General features: G+C 37.3%; 2 protein-coding genes across 3 annotated transcripts; one reads left to right on the top strand and one right to left on the bottom strand.

Moving 5' to 3' along the window:
* Positions 1-833: 833 nt before the first annotated feature.
* On the top strand, positions 834-4,033 carry LOC139988871 (phospholipase A1). 2 transcript variants are annotated; one of them, XM_072006657.1, is made up of 3 exons: positions 834-1,326; positions 1,866-2,465; positions 2,560-4,033. In XM_072006657.1, exons 1-3 carry the CDS (start codon positions 1,011-1,013, stop codon positions 2,670-2,672), a joined length of 1,029 nt encoding a protein of 342 aa, XP_071862758.1. In that variant the 5' UTR covers positions 834-1,010; the 3' UTR covers positions 2,673-4,033. The 2 variants fall into 2 exon arrangements, with proteins under 2 accessions (XP_071862758.1, XP_071862757.1); XM_072006656.1 differs by having other exon boundaries at positions 839-1,326; positions 1,866-4,033.
* Positions 4,034-5,156: 1,123 nt separating this feature from the next.
* On the bottom strand, positions 5,157-15,841 carry LOC139988952 (T-box protein 2). The gene is made up of 5 exons (XM_072006768.1): positions 14,964-15,841; positions 13,162-13,312; positions 8,846-9,155; positions 6,644-6,790; positions 5,157-6,499 (listed from the first exon to the last, which is right to left on the bottom strand). The coding sequence occupies exons 1-5, from the start codon at positions 15,067-15,069 to the stop codon at positions 5,963-5,965; spliced, it is 1,251 nt and encodes a 416-aa protein (XP_071862869.1). The 5' UTR covers positions 15,070-15,841; the 3' UTR covers positions 5,157-5,962.
* Between the last annotated feature and the right edge of the window lie 1,902 nt (positions 15,842-17,743).

The raw sequence follows: 17,743 nt of genomic DNA on the forward strand, positions 1-17,743 counted from the left end.
CTTCAGCTAGAGTTACACACTAAGGTTAACTTTTTTGGTAATACCTTTGATATAAATCTATAAACGTGCTCGCTATCATATTCTATTCTATTGTAACAGTGAAAAAGTGAGGATATGAATCAGCATATACTATACCTGTACTTATATCTATGCTTAGTTCAATATATGTTTCTGTTACAAATTCATCCACTCATTCCTCTATCAGTCGATCTCAAGATTTAATATAACGTAATATAATATAACATAATACAATATAACAATATAACGTTTCTAAAGGCATCCTGGTGAACTTCGTAACTTTCCATGAAATACATACATACGTAGGCATCTTCCCTGATTCTCGATAACTTTACTGTTTCAATGAACGAAAGGTGAAACATACGCTAGATCCAAATTGAATCACGCTGTTTCTTAATCTCCTATGATATTTAAGTTTCACCATTCTTTTTTTTTCTTTTTGGTTATTATAAAATTGCTAAAAAATTCAATTGCAAAAAAATATGATTATCCCCATTTAAGTAATATTTAAATAATTTAAAATTCGTAATAATAATTCAATTCGTTTAGCTAAGATCCTGATCGTAATAATCTCCAAACACATATTTCTTTGTAAGCCACGCGTGAGAAACAGGTTCCATCATTCGTTTATCGTTTCGTGTTTGCCACTCAATTTCTATCCGGTTCACCTAAAATTATCATACTCGTCACAACTTTACGACATAGCTTTGTATCGAAAGTGATGCCACCAAAACACATAAGAAACACCGACATCGTTAACTATTTATCGTTTCTCATACTACAGGTATCATCGATTACAGAATCGATGACACAGACGTGAAACTCATTCGTCCTCCCCTCCCATCTATTCTTGGGTCCCCTAATTGTCTAACGAGAATCGATAGGTGAAAAAGGTGGGAGTTCGACGAAGGACAAGGCGGCACTCGAAGAATTACTGTACATACGATCAGTTCTCCTATCGCCGCGGTCACGGCAAACACTACTATCGCGAGATGCTCGTGCCAACGTTAAAATCGTCGTTCATCCTATTCGCTGTACTCTCGGTCGAAGCTCTTTCAATTATGAGGAAGGAACCACGAGGTCCCATCCAAGAAGCGCTGCAAAATGGTCTCGCGGCACAGTACAATCGAGAAAATTGCGTCTGGAGACGAGGAAACGATAGAGATTCTTGTCCCGACCCTGATGTTCGTGTTTTCCTTTATACGTTCCATCGACCAAGACGAGAACTCGACTCTAGAGAATCTGACTGGCTGCGACAGGATTATGATCCGACCAAAGAGAACGTTCTTTTGATACACGGATACGCAGGTGCATGAATATTTTATGTTTGCTCAAATTCATTTTATTTGACGTGTTAAACTATGAAACGAGAAAAGTTGTAGTGACATTCGTTGGAGTGACTGAATTGGAATCTATCTGTTGTTTGGTGCTACTTACGTGTATCTAAATATTAGTAATTAGATATTAAAATGAGATTATCATGGAAACTCGAAGAAGCTTCTTTTACAGCTTGAAAAGAATAAAAGAATATTTCTGATTGGATCACTTCATATATTTTGGTATTAGAATAAAGTTATCCTGGACGTTTTTGATAGCTTTTCTTAAATTTTACATAGAAGAATATTTTCTCGTCCTGATTAGAATCTGCTTCTTATTATAATTTGATACAAGAATAAAGTAATACATAGGTGCTACTGAAATCTTCTCTTAACTCCTACAATAGAAAAATATCTTACTTAAATTTTACTCGTTGTCTTATCTGTAACCTGATATCAGTTATCTAGAAAAACTATTCAAAATCTATGAGAAAAAATAAAATTTTGAAAATTCTTTGTTTCTCTTTTCAGGCGGTGACGACACCCTTCCCATATCCGTCCTTCGCGACGCCTATCTTCGAAACGGAAGCTACAACGTGTTCCTGGTTGACTGGGGTGCTTTATGTGCGCCACCCTGTTACCCAGCGGCTGTATCGAACCTTCGTCCAGTAGCACGTTGCCTCGCCGGCACTTTGACCACCTTACGAAACCTAGGTTTACCTATTTCAAGAACAACCTGCGTGGGACACTCGTTAGGCGCACACATCTGTGGGATCATGGCGAACTTTCTGTTGTTCAGGATGCACCGAATAATCGGTCTGGACCCAGCGAGACCTCTTCTGCGTCCTGGATATGTAAATCGTCTGGATAGTGGGGACGCAGATTTTGTCCAAGTGATTCATACGAATGCGGGATATTATGGAGAGGGTGGTCGCATGGGACACGTGGATTTCTGCGTGAACGGTGGCAAAGTGCAGCCGTACTGCGAGAACAAGCCGAATTATCAACTATGCAGCCACGTCTGGGTCGTCTGTTACATGGCGCAGAGTATCGACAACGTCGGCCAGGAGTCGATGGCTGAGCCATGCTCAAGACGATGCCCTTCCGGACCAAGAATCGCTCTCAGAGCCGGTGAGTATGTGGCCATGGGCCAACATACACCGGTCGGCACTAGGGGCTCTTTTTGCTTCACCAACAAATATCCACCCTATTGTCCTAAATATAGTAACGGACGTGGCGACGAGAGATGCTGTATACCCGAGGACAAACCTGTCACGTTTTAGTGATAAAAAAATGGTTGGAAGGCATAGGAAGGATAGAACATACAAGACTAAATAAGTAAAACGCGAAATAAGTAACGTAAAATGAAACGGAATTTTATATTAAGCAAAGAATTAATGATAGTATTGATGTTCGTTAAAGAAGTAGAATTATTGTCTAATATTTTCTTATTTGTACAGAAGTTGATAAGCATACCAGTATTTTTTAGATAATACGAAGCTGTTAACCTGTTAGACGATATAATTCATCATTCGAATCCTCAATCTCGTAGACACAGTAATTTCTTTACTTAGAGATCTATTGTCTTTTTGCATGTCATTTTACCTCCCCTAAAAATAGGTGATATCAAAATTAATTATTATATTGCAAAAACTAGAACCGATCTACTTAGGATTGATCCGTCTTTATTAACTTTGAATTCCATGATCATAGAAAATTCTCGTTAAGAAATAATCCGATCAGTAGGTTAAAAAAAAGCTTCGCATAAAATTTTGTAATCTGTTTTTATTCAACAAACTAAACGAAAAGATAGGGAACTGCATTATAAACATCGAGTTCGGTTACAAAAAACACACGGCATTCCACACGGCAAACCTTGTATGTAGTATTCTTAAAGAAATGGAAAGTGGTTGAACCACATATGCAAGTATATGGTGTAAAAACATGTCGGTTGCCTTAAATTAATTCATATCGCAGGACAAGTGTAAATGGTGTCTAAATCGTACAGATACCACGTTATTTAATCGTTGAAGCATACAGGTGTTTGAGGACAAGTAGATCTTCGTACGGTATCGCGACGCGTGTAGTCCGATTCCGGAATGTGATTGCGTATTCAAACGCGGTACGTACCGTCCGGAAAAATCTTGCGTCCGTGATCTACCGACCTATCAATCCCGTTAACCGCTCCACTGAACCTCTATAAATGTATTCATGACAATGTCCAGTGAACGGACAACCGTCTTTTTTTCGATCTGTCCTCGCGGAGCGCCGGTGTGCAATCGCTTGTCCCGATGATTTGCACGTTCGAGCAACGATCAGTCATTTCACAGTGAAAAGTTACGTTCCATTTTATTTAATACTTAAAGTACAATAGTGGAAGGGATGTTGTGGTTTCTTAAAGATATTTGTAAATCTAATTAGGAAACAAATATTTCGTTACTCGAAGATTAAGATATCTTCATTTTCTTACTACTTGGCTTTAAATCATTATTTTAAAAATTCGGATATTTATGTTGGAATTTCGAATATAGATTTAGTTAAACTAAGAGGCCAGGTAGAAAGAATATTTATTCAAGATTTTATCATTTACATATTTCACCTGAGATCTTCAATTAAAAAACTAAAGTGTGAAATTGAAGATTTCATTGATTAGATCAAATGGAAGAAAAGAAAAAGTATGATGTTTAAATCAAATGGATACAATATAAGGAAAGCAATAATATAGCGATATTACAACAAAGTACAACTAAATCAGCACACATATATAATGTTTCTTCATAGGAAATCAATGTTAGAATAATTCACACTGAACGATATTGTATAATATGTAATATAACATGCGTATATAAGAAATAAATTAAAAAAATAGGACCAAACATTTCTCTATTCTTCCACAAATCAGTTACCATAAGAAAACATACCTACTTGAAATTACGTATTGTAACAAACCATAACGCTAGAAAACTTAAGAAATCTGCTGTTTTTGTGTTTGTAAACTCCGACTTTTGGTCTTCTTTCCGTCATTGCAATGGTCAAATGCTCGACATTCTCATTATTCGACTAATGCACAAGAGCCTGTTGAAGTCTTTATACAATTTCGCTGGGAAACTCGAAAGAAAGAAAAAAAGGGCGTATTGAGAGGAGATGTATCGTGGTACGGAAGCTTGACAAATCCAGACATCGTCAAGTAGCCGACGAACCGGCGACTTGCTGGTACAAAAGTGTTTCGGGAGACATCGATACCAGAAGATGCCGGGATCCTTGGAAAGGCGACACGTAGGCGCGACACGATTCTCGACAATAAGAACTCGTGTCTCTACAGATACTTCCTCTTGAGAATAGCGATTTCCCCGAGATATGCCTAATCGGCTATCAAGATGTCTTTCTATTCAGAAACTTCCGCGTCTAGTCACATCAAAGAATATTGTCTTTTACAAGGCCATCTTGTTTTACACAAAATGTTCAATTTAATTCTATGAATTGTAAATAAGTGTTTTCTTCTTTTCTTCCGCGGAAGTGCACGAAAGAGCTGTAATATATTTGAAATAAAAATTTAATCAAATACGATAGAATATTTATTAAAGTAATTTTCACTTACAAAATAGTTGGCCGTAGTTGGTTATTATATTATTGTTGGTCAAAGTATTCTGTTTGAGATCGTAATAATTTTTAAAAGTTAGGAAAATAAAAGTAGGATAAAGAATGAATAATAACGGAATGTAACATCTTGTGTAAATGGCAATTTATTACAAATATAAGTTGAATGTACAGTGAAAAAAATCATTGATCTTAGACTATGTATTCCTTAGACTATGTATGAACCTTAAACTATGTATCTTAAGTAACGACATTATTGACAAAAATATTTTGGTATTTCAACGCTCGCAGTGTACAAAATTTATAGATAAAATTACATAATATACACGAATTTGGTTAATTAACAATTACATATATAAATATAGCATTTGTAATACTAGTAAACTTCATTTGCTCCTCGCATTTGGAGCATATTAAGGAACCATGTATTTCTTTTACATCTTATAGTAATTATATTTTATAAGGCACTAGATTGTACTTATTTACAATTGCGTGATGTTCACGATGTTAGGCACCTACTTCTAGCATTTGACCTTATTCGAAGAGCGTAGATCTTGAATTATATTGACGTTCGAAAAAATTCATCTAATTTTGTATCGTAAAGACTTCCTTGTTTGCTTATTCTTTATAAAAAAAATTCATTTAATTGATGTATCACAAGTACAAGGAAATCTTTAGCGTCAAAAATTTATTTAAAATATCTTTGGTCCTTTATCAACAACTTAATGAGAATATACAAATAAATGGAAATTTAAGTATACCTTACTACTTACATCTCAGAAAGACATTATAATTTTTTTAGCAATCTATACATCTATCAGAAATGTAGATCTTTTCTATATCTTTATGGAATTCCAAATTCCGATCCGATATTATACCTAATGAAATTACACAACTTGGAATTTCCGTCTCCATATTGGAGTTTTCTTTCTACATTTAACAAAATCTTTGGTTCATCGTTCATGTTTCGAATGGATAATCCTCTATCATCTTGTTTCACATAACCGAAAAATTATTCTACGCACTCTTTCCTAATGATAATTGGAAAATTGCTCCATGGATTGATAGGGCAATTTTGCAAAATCTGAATGCACCGCTAAAGATGGGTAAAACAATCGAAGATAATACGCGGGAAAATTTAAATCGTTGAGTCTAGGCGACGAACACGAGGACGACGCGGTTACCATAGAAGACGAGTATTGCGGGGAAGAATCGACCCATGGTCTGTGCAATCTTGGCTGTATATCGCGATCGACATTTCTAAGCGGTAAATTTCGATGAATAGTTGAGGGAAGAGGTGGACTTATTCCTCCGCAGCTACTAACACCGCTGTCATCTAAACTTCCTGTCTCACTGGAGGCTGTTTTTGGTCTCTGATTGGCGATATTCGAATGATTCGATGGTTTATTTGACTCTGATTCTAAAGACATATTTTCATCGTCGTCATCCAGGCGGTTCAATCTTTCTGCCTCCGACTGGAATTTCCTTTTGCAACGTGATTGACCACAGTCTCGAAATCCCTTCGCGAAGGGATTGTTGTTGATCTTTAGTTTTGTGATGTTCTCGTTCTAAAAACAGAAAGGTACAAAAAGGTTTCTAGAAAAATTACATTAGATTGATATACGCAGGTATGTATATACATACGATTTCATGTAAAATTATTGAAACTACTGTGCATTGGAATTATAAATAAGTTTATATGAATATTTTACTTGATAGGCAGTTACAGCAATGAACTGTGTTTCATTGAACTTGAACGCTGATGCTGGATAAGAGTATAGATCGCGCAATCTAGTTGCATCATCGGAACGAATTATCCAAATTCGCGGAATATACTTGTGCATGGATGTTAGAACAACCTGGAAACAAAAATATACTTACTCAACAAATTGTGTTTCAATTGTTTAAAAATCTAGCAACATAGAAATGATATTGTATTGTTTATTAATTCAAAATAAATGACGCATCGTTTATTCGATACACTCGATACATTCTGCGATTATTGTATAGCAAGAACAACGCAAACGCTAGTGGAGATTCCCGCTTTTTTTTGTCATAAAGAAGAAGAGATTCCCTTCATTCGACCAGTTTACAGCGGAGAGAATTTTATTAAATTCGTAATTAGTTTGAAGAATCGGCTAAAAGGGCGCCGCTTCGTCGAGATAAGTTGGCGCCTTGCTAAGGATGCCGACGACGGTGGGGACAGACGCGATTCTTGAAAACCAGACTGGCCCTTCAACCTTCTCGGAATCACACGCACTCGACCTATCCAAAATCTTGCATGAACCACAAAGCTGCATAACAGCACTTCGATTACTCTAGCGTTACTTCATTGTATCCCTGGATTACTGGATTTAACCTATTCGCCTTCTTCCAATACAAAATTCTTTGCAATGAAGGAAAGTTTAAAATAATTTTAACAAAATAAAATATCTCCGTCTGTTAATATTATAACATTAAACAATATAACACATATTTCTCAAATTTTTACAAAAAAATCCTCCATGTTGCATACAATCAGAGTATCAAATCCGAAAAGCGAAACGACAGAACAATGTTAATTCATGACAGAATTTTGAAAAACTGGCCGTTCGTCAAAGAAAGTCCGCGTGCAAGAAAAACCTCTTCGTTTTAATAATCGCTCCTCAGGTACTGAAAGCGACGCAGATCCGCAGAAATAATTTCCGGGATATTGGTGAAAAATTGAAAGAAATGACAAGGGGCGCCATGGATGTGTCAGCTGCCAAGATTCGTTCTGTTGAGGCATAAACAAACCCACTCGCCGAGAGAAAGGGAGGTATATCGATTACAGGGTGTCGTGGAGCGTGTTAACCTTCGTTCTTCACGGACAACAACGGAAACCGACGTACCCGGCACCATTTTGAGTAGCTTAAATCTCTAGAAGGTAGGTGCACGCAACATCTTCCCTTTTCTCTTCGAGATTCTAATCCCGATCCTGGCTTCCGTGCGGAACCTAGTCAGGAACCTAGTTTGATCACCTTACCTGGTTAACAGAGACCCCTGTTATTTAGCTGACCTAATGCATTAGGAAAGGGATATGATTTGACTCAGGCCGAAAAAGAAAAAGGTGGACGATGTACATTTAACTGGATGTAGGTCTGTGGAATGTTAATATTTTGTATCGATAGAAAGATTTGACAGAATAAACGAAGTGAGAATAAAAAGAGAAGTCGATAAATTTGAAATATTTGAAGTGCAAGTATTAGCAATAAAATATCGCAACGAAAAAGATAACTGAGGAAAGATATATGATAGAATAATATTAATATATAATTAATTATAATTAAGGATAACAGAAATATTGTCGCGTGTTGTTAAAGAGAAATAAATATCAAAAGAACGATCCGTGGACAAAAAGTTAGAAACTAATTGACGGTAAACGAAGTATCGCTCGGAATTCTTTAACTGGAGGTTGCTTTTTTTTCCAATGGGCCCTAATCGGAAGTGAAACGAGTAGCTATGAGGGTGGATCCGTGTGTGGCGACCTCCCGCATGCGGTTCGAGCAACGAGGCAAGCCGTAGGCAAAAGTCGAAACCAGAGACGCGGAAAGAAAGAAAAAGAAGAAGCATTTAAGGACACGCTGGCCTGTCCAAACACGGGACATCTAGATAAATGGAATGCCGCTACCATTCGATTTCCTTTCCCGGACTTCCGTCAAGCCTTTTCTCAAAAGACATCTTTTTCTAATCAAAAAACAAAGAGTCGGAGAATAAATCAATATATCCAATAATTAATTTCTCTAACTTCTAGTCAACAAATATTTTTTGAAATCAATTACATAATGAAAGGATTCATATTCATTTCTCACAAATATGTAGATACTATTTAAAATTTCGTTTAATTATAATAATTGTTATAATTGTTATGATTAATAGATAAAAATGGTACTCACATTATTCCTGGGATCAACAGCGTTGTTAGTCAGCTTTAGTTTATCGAACTTAAGCGAATGCTGCATCCAGTGCGAACCGGTTGCCGGACTATCCGGATGCAAGTAAATTCTTCGATCGATTCGTGGTTGAGGTTCGGCTGGACCAGCCGACGTCCATCCTCTTGCATTCCCACAAGTTTTCTCCAATCCGCCACTGCTACCGACGTACTTGTGCCGACGATCGGACGCCGGCTCTACTTCGAGAAGAACGCAATAACGAGCACGAGGCTCTAATCCCGTAATTACCAGTTGAATCGACGGGAACATTCGCCTGTAACGAAACCACAAAGGATTCGCTTTAATAATTTTGTCTAACGAATTCGGATTTCTCAAAAAATTATCGTTTATTAAAAAGAATATTAAAAATTAGAATGACGAAGGATTATTAATTAAATGTAAATAGACGTATAAATCCAACTTATTATCAACCTAAATAACCCACGTCGTGACATTGTCACTCAAAAAGCACATAAGATTCACTCACATTTCCGACATCCCTTAAATGAACTCCAAATAAAAGACCAAGACTTCGAACTAAATAGTAACCGTAAAGTTGTTTCATCGGCACCATAAGTGCTTTGGGAGGCATGGAGTTTAACTTTTCAACGTTGTTCACGATAAGTCAAGTAAGCTTTTTGCACACAGGTAACATAAGTAAACCACAGGAGAACGAAGGGACAGAATATTCTCGGCCAGCGACGAGTGGGCGTCGCCGAACCAACGACTCGAGCTGCTGTTACTTCCTGCGACTTTTTAAAACATCACGACCACTATCTTTCGATCCCAACTGCAACTTTTCTCCCTCGTGTAAACATTTCAAACTCGCAGATAATCCCGTGAGTAAACCACCGAAACTCAATCTGCGGTGATTCGGGCTGTTTGCATACCTAATTGCAGTTTTTGAGCCGTTCCTTTGTTCGCACATTTCTTTTATTCACTTCTACCGAAGTTTATGATTATATGATTTTATGTTATGAATACGATTTTATTATTTCTCTTCCATTTTCTCTACGAAATTATTAAAGAAATTTAACAATTTTTTAACTACTTTTTGCAGTCAATATTGCGCAGGTGAACAAAAGTATGTTAAACTTGTGAAAGGTTCATTTTAACCTTTGATTACAATGGTACTTTACTGTTTAGTACTCCAAAGTTAAAGCTTTGGAAGATACGTATCTGAACTAATAGACGCAATTAGCAGTGGGAAATTCAACTTGTACCCATTTTCGAAATTACTACTTGATCCTTTACATTTGCGACATATTTGAAGACTTAAAAGAAAGATCGTATAAAGATGTATCCTCCTTATGAGTCTAAGTCAGAAAATAAAAATAGCGAACAATACAAAACTATAAAAACAATGCATAGTTATAATAAGGGAATCCCAATGAATCATCTCGTTGGTATTTCCAATTTTCTATCACGAAATTTATTATTATTAAACAATTATTCATCGATTGATTTCAAGTTGAAATGATATATTCTCAAGATCGACGCCATGCTCAGTGTCGTTGAATCCACTAAAAGTGGCGCCCTTATAAGTGGAGGATTACGCCGTCGCGACGTCTGCTGGAAGACCCGTGCGCCAATGATTCGAACGTCTGGTCCTTTTAAAAAGCCTCTCGACATTATCGAACAACCAGATAATGCTGTTAATAACGCGATACAACAACGAGTGCAGAACGGTAGCACGCGCCCCGCTTTTCTTTCATCTCGTAGATTAGATGAATCGAAAGTCACGTGGTACAATTTGAACTTCGTTAGACTTTATACCCGAACGGCAGCTCGAATTATAAATATACCTTTACCTACGTTATCGATTCAGTTTCTTTAAATCGCACAACTTTGATAAAAATATGAGAAAGACTTTAAAAAATATTAGCAAAGATTTCTTTCGTTCACTTAATATTGTATTATAAGCATGCTTTGGTTATTTTATATACATTTTGAAATTTCATAGATTTAAATACATAAAATACTCAAAGGATAGTATTCGCTACAACGTTTAGTGGGACAAACAAATCTCTACTGAACTACTATTCTTTAATTCATAAAAATGTAAACATTCGCGATGTCCTGCTTAGAAATTGGCACGAATTTTCCAAAAAATCCAATATACTTTTCTTCAAGATCATACATAAGACGTTTCTTTAGCATTAATTTCGGTCAGTTTTTCTTCTAAGCCCCACGACTACCATAAACTCGTAAGCCCATAAAGATGCTCGTAGCGGATCAGTAACAGGCGAATCACGGCAAAACGTGAAATTAATTATCTCCGCTTTAGAAGAGCAGACCCTTGTTGCAAGGGAAAAAGAGAAGGATAGGAAGAAGTAGAGAAAACGTACCGAACTTCGGGATTACTTCTGGAACGCACGTTTTCTCCGTGATCCTATTCATCCGTTTTGACGCAAGGACGCTAACAGCAAGAGGCCAAGGTAGTAGTAAGAAGAAGAGGAGGATAACCGATCGTGAAGAACAAAACGAATCGAAGACCGCTAGAAGGGAACGAGGAGAACAAACGAGTCGATCGTGTCACGGAATACTGATTGGTGCATACGAGGACTGTAACGGAGTGCACGTGGTTGGCACGTGGTGTTCTCGCTAAGCAAGAATCGTAGCTGGGGACCGGAAGGCACGGATATGAGGACGGACAAACACCTTTGTAACTATTGTAAAATCCCGACCGCCCACGGATCATCTTGTGACCAGTCATTTCTTTTATCTTGTTTATCCATGGAATACTGCTTTTTGCGATAGAAAACAGAATCGAAGATACGAATTTTTAGACAACATCTCTGCTTCGATTAGGGCAAGATATTTTTATTTGTCATGGAATATGTACAATAAAACTTCATTTATTTAAGCCTGTCGAGGAATGAAAGTTGATGTATAAGAGATCACTAATTCTTCTTATTGTAGAACTCGAATAGTTCAAATTAAAATTCGGATAAGAATTCATATTCATAAATGTTGTTTCAAAATTGTAAATTTGAATCCGTTATGCTTCTAAAGGATTAATAGTTGGTCCATACAAAGTAGCGATAGGATAGACGAAAAAATTGGTTACGGAATTTTAATAAAAGAAATTTCTCCAAATAATCTTCGACGTCAAAGTTATTCGCTAAAACTTTAAAATGAATTTCGTGCGCATACACAAGCCGAGAAAAGCTTATTTGCATTTCGTAACATATAGGTATTCCAAATGACCGGATGTTACGAAATATTTGAAGAATCTTGTCGCATTCACATCACGTTGGCGTTTCCCTCTCCTTTCATTTCCGCGTTCACGAAACGAAGCCATCTGGCTGACATCAGCGAAATATCTAACGCGAGAGACAACGCAATATTCCCAGTAATCTTATCATAGATACGCCTGAATATCTGAAAAGGAGTGACTGGTAGCTCGATCATTTCCGCCATAGAACGGCCGGAAGTGTGATTCGTCCTACATCCGTCCGGTTTATACGACTTTTCTCGCAAAATCTACCTTCGTAGAACGCTTCGGAGATCGGTGTCATTGATAAACATGGACACGTCCTCATAACCTTACTTTTACGACCTTTCTTGACTACCTTCCGTAAAACTAATCGGCCTGCCGTCGCTTAAAAGCGTTCCTCCTTAAAAGCGTCCACTTGTCTATTCTAATCGATACTATGTGTATAGTATGAGAACTGCATTCGAACAATTTGACTCATCGTGAAAACTTTGAGATCTTATCAAGATTGAATCTGATGAAATCTCAAAATATAGAAGTCTAGATTTTTAATTTTAGACAAGTTTTTATCCATATAAGAATACTGAATGTTTTTTTATTAGTGCATGATAGTCCTTTTATCTCTCGACAAAGCAGACAAAAGAAAAATCAAACACGAATCATAGACGGAAAGTTGAAATAAAAGCATTTTTAAGTCCCTAAACAGCATACGGCTTACAAAGTGAAGTAAAAACCAACAAGAAAATGTTTGTTAGTAAGTGGAAACTTGATGACCATGGAAACAATCGAGGGATAGGTCACATTTTTTCAGGTTGAGATGGTAAAGGTTTCGACAGCGACGGAGGGTGTGGTCACATGGCGCCTGACGGGCCATTTCAACCCCAATGGAATCCAAGGTAGAAAGTCCCAGTAATATATGTCAAGAAAAGAAGAAAATGTTGTTATATCCTCATTTCCACTTCTGAATAATTATTAATTTTTACCATATTTATACCATTATTTGGTACGTTAATATTAAATTATTAAACATATAATTATTGAAAATCATAATCTGTACACTCACCGGCCCCCCTTCGTAATCACCATCTCTGTGGTCTCGGCGTGGAATTGCTGCCACAATTGCCGATTTTGCAATTCAATCTTCACTTTCGAAGGCAGTGGAGGTCCTCCACCTAAACATTGCAACGTCCACATGTTTGGATTTGGTATATCCTCTGAAAGACATCCAAATAAAGCTTTTATTAATTTATTGAATTCCGTCTGGATTTATCAATCTTCTCAGACCTTGATTTCCCTTTCCATTTTCCCAACCCTCGTTTCTTAAATAAATCATACTAAACTCTCGGTACATTTTTCATAACATATATCTATGAATATCTTCATAATTGAGACATTGTCGATCAAAAATAAAATTAACAACAAACTCAGACTACCTCTACGGTAAATCGGCAAGAATCGGGTCCTTCAGGGTTCGTCGGCTTTCTCAACCAGAATTCCCATGAATCTACGGGACCATGACTCTCGTAAGAGACAAAAAAAAAACAAATAACCAAAGCAACGTCATTACGAACAGACCAAAAAGAAGGACGATATTTTCGTAGTGAAAAACGCGAAGCGAACTGTTCACGCAAAAAGAAGGGGCGGAAAGGAACAAAAAAAAAAGGGAAAACAGTAGAATCTTCAACAAAATCATTATCCTTGCAGTCTTGTCCACCTAGATACTGGACCAGCGAGAGAGGGACAAGAAATTGCGCGGATGAGGTAACTCGAATGCCAGGAAGAACACCTTTTCCAAGTGGATCTATAGAGGCGTCGTCGCTTGGCCGCATGAGCGATTCACCCTGCACTTGTCTCGCGGTTCTGCGGTCGAGGCATTAGACCCAGCCAGGATAATTGCGGGCATCGGCTCATCTTCTTTCTCTTCCTACCGAGAGGACATCGGTACCGGGCCGTTGTATAGCACAGATAACGATTGTCCGCTCGACCGAAAGTCGGCGCCTTTCATCTTGGCCCCTAGAGGAAATCCCGCGGATCTATGTCGCCTCCGCGGGCAACTTGACGAGTATTATACACACCCTCTTCGCACAAGATATTCGTTCCCATTTCTCGACGCGTGAGAAACAACGAAATTGAAGAATTCGCGATTATATGCGAAGGTGAACGATGGAGATCGAGATGTTTAAGCGGTTCGCGACTGCATTCCGCGCGACTTTAATTGGATGAATTGGAGAGATTGACATAGGAGGTCGGTCTCGAAATTGGATGGGGGCAAGAGAAAGAATTTTTTGAATTTACGATGAGGATTACTTTTGAGATCGGAATTGATTTTTGGTCGTTAGTATTGTTGTGAGAATGTCCATAGATATTAATGTGTGGAGTGAATATCTTTTTTATTTACTCTGGTTACAACATCGACGTTAAAATAAGATTTCGACGATAACATAAATGGAGAGACTTTTCGGGGAATGATTAACGAAAATATCAGAAATAATCAGTCAAAAATGACAACCAGAATTTGTTGGCTTTACATACAACTCATAAAAGTTAGAAAAAGGTCAAACAGGATATATAAACATTACAATACAAATAGGATTGTGAGATGATACTCTTTTTATGATTCGCAGTATCGAACGGTACTGAAGATTATATTCTTAAAAAGTACAGCGATAAAAGTTTAATCAGTCTCAAAGAAGTACATACATAACTACTACATAACAAAGATTCGATCAACATCAAATGTCAAATTTTAATACGAAATTTCTAATATCGAAGCAAAATTGACACAATTCATATAGTTAAAAATATCTATATCAACCTGCATTTGTCGCAACGTAAAATTATGAAAGTAAAAATATTTTCATTAACCTGGTCTATGTCGTCGAAGAGCTAGCTGCTGTTGACGAAAAAGCATTTGTTGATGTTGTATCAGTTGTAGCTGCAATTCCATTGGCATAGTTATCATCGAATTCATTTTTTGATCGATGAACGTATATCACTTAACCGCACGATTTCACCAAAACACAACAACTCGTACAAATATCTATTCGAGCCAAGTCCTCCGCATTGAAGCTTAGCGATGACTGAAGATGCGTTTCGGAATTGCACACGACTCCGTTGCAGTAATCCATCACTGCATTCGACGGTTCCCTCTGCCATTGGTCGGTGTTCTTTTCCCACCACAAGAGTGCCGCGCCCACGCTGATCCCATTGGTCGATGCAATTCCAACTTGGCTACAAGTAGCTGCGAAACATATCTATACATATACAACCACAATACAACCGTCTGTTAGATTAGTGAATCGAAATGAACGTCAAATATAACGTACAAAAAATGAGATTTAATATAAAGAATTGTACAAAAATTGATTCTCGAAGTGAGGGTTTAGAACTATAAAACAAAAAAGTATCTAAACTCACTTAAATTAAAATTTCTCTCGTGTAGATATTTCCATATGAATTTTTTTCACTGTTTGATTGAACTACTTGAAATAGATTGTCCTTTTTGTAGATTCGGTCCTTTTATATCTATTAAGTTATACGGATGCCAAAATGATCAATTTCATATTCAATAAAATTTCATAATTTTAGTAGCAGGATATAATTAGTGTTTAATCATTCTAAATGTTTATATCCAATGTAGATCAGTTTGGCTTCTGTTATGTAACTCGATTAATCTACATAGATATATCGGCGTATTAACTGTACCATAAGTAATGAACAAATGACACAAAAATTTCCTTTCTTATTACTCACGTCGCACCATCATCTAAGAAAGGCTTCCTTTTTTAATCCTGTTCAAGAAGCATTTAAGATTCCCGAGAAAAAAAAATCATACGGCATGCGCGAGTCCGCGTGAGATCGCGCGTCGGATTTACGCGGTCGATCGGCGCATTTGAAATTTTCGAGTGAATCGCTGTGTTAGCACACGATCGCATTAAGGAACGATGCACGCCCGAGTCGTTAGGTACAAGAGAACGGAGGAATCGTCACCATAAATTACGGAATCCGGGCGAGCAGACGGCCGTTAATAGTTTGTTCTCGAGTCTCGGCGACGAGACGTAGTAAGAAGATAAAATCAAGAATCCGTCCGCGGTGCGTCGGCGGTCAAAGAGGAACGGAACGAAACGGAGAGCCGCGAGATACAAATCTACGCTTTTCTCGCTCCCTTATGTGCCCTTTTTCTCCTCCACCGCCGCTCTTGCCTCTGTCGTCGCTTTGCTTTTTTTCTTTACAGCATAGAAAGCGTCCCCTCACCGCCTACGACGCCGGTCATCGCACCATTGTAGTGGGTTCCGGATTGTGGATTAACTGTAAGCGATACCCACAACAAAGCGCGCGCGCTTTCACCTGACAGCTCCGGCTACCTGTAGTCCTCCTATTTTATGACAGTATTGTAATGTCTCTCGATCGTGTCATCGTAACCACTTCGAGTATCACTGAGTTCGAACTCTAACTTGTTAGACTCCTGAGAACGCTTACTATCGGTGGATATAAATCAACATATTTTCTTTACTCTCTTGCTCCTTTTTCAATGAAATCAAAAGTCTAACTCATATTATGTAACTGATTATACTTGGTGATTGCATGTAGCAGGATTAAATTCTGGTCCTCTAAACTGGAAGATCGGTGAATGATGTCATTCGATTTTTTATTATTTCTCCTCTTATTAATTTCTTTTTTTATTTGAATTTGAACTTTTAGAACTTTTAGATGAATGCTTTGAAGTTTCAGGGAAATTTCTGCAGGCAATTTCCAAAAGGGTACTCGAAACTTTAACTGTATATAATATTTAAAATAGGGGAAAAATTCTTAATAAAGAAAGCCAGAGAATACTTCGGTAAAGAGATGCAGCTGTTTTCGAAAAGGGACAGAAATTCGTTCTGCTGACAGTTTATCTAACAACGAAATGTTTTCTTGCAAACCAACAGATGCTACAGGTTTTCTTCGTGCATTTCTTCCCTTTAAAAGATAAACGCGAAATTTATTTAACATTTTCCTTCCACAAGACAGTATTCGTATATTTATACGATACTTGATATTTCTTGAATATAAAATGTTAAAATATTTAATCTATTAAGATGTACTTCATAATTTAATTATATGTATATCGATCTTAACTGATGCTCACCATCTGGGGAATTAACTAAACAATAGTATTACTATCACCATGAGAAATACTGTAATCTCTTTTCAGTAATAAAGTTTCACGCCTGCTGGCAGATCAGTTTCAAGTTTCGTCAGCAGGGGGTCTCTGAGAATTTTACGTCCTTTCGGTATTCAACCGTTTTCTCTTCGGCGATTAGGTAGACTTAACGCTCTATTCATCGTTTTCCTTTTAATCCTAAATACCTAATTAGGCTCAATCGTCACTATCCTAAAAGGAATTTATATTCCTAAAAAGAAATTTGGTAAATAAAAGCAGGAAACAGATATTCATCCAGATTGAAAATATAAATATGACGTTAAAATAAATCTACGGAAACTTGTAATCTGGAGAGGATTTAGGTGCTAGAAGCTTTGAACGGAGGAAAGAGGTACGGTTAAGCACGGGAAAGTGTGTATGGAGAAGCCGACAAATAGGTTTTACGGCTCACTTCCTGTCCGTCGCACGCGACAGTTATGCGCCCCATAATAAGACGGTGGTT

This window comes from Bombus fervidus, chromosome 7 (genome assembly GCF_041682495.2).
Source record: "Bombus fervidus isolate BK054 chromosome 7, iyBomFerv1, whole genome shotgun sequence".
In the NCBI taxonomy this organism is placed as follows: Eukaryota; Metazoa; Arthropoda; class Insecta; order Hymenoptera; family Apidae; genus Bombus; species Bombus fervidus.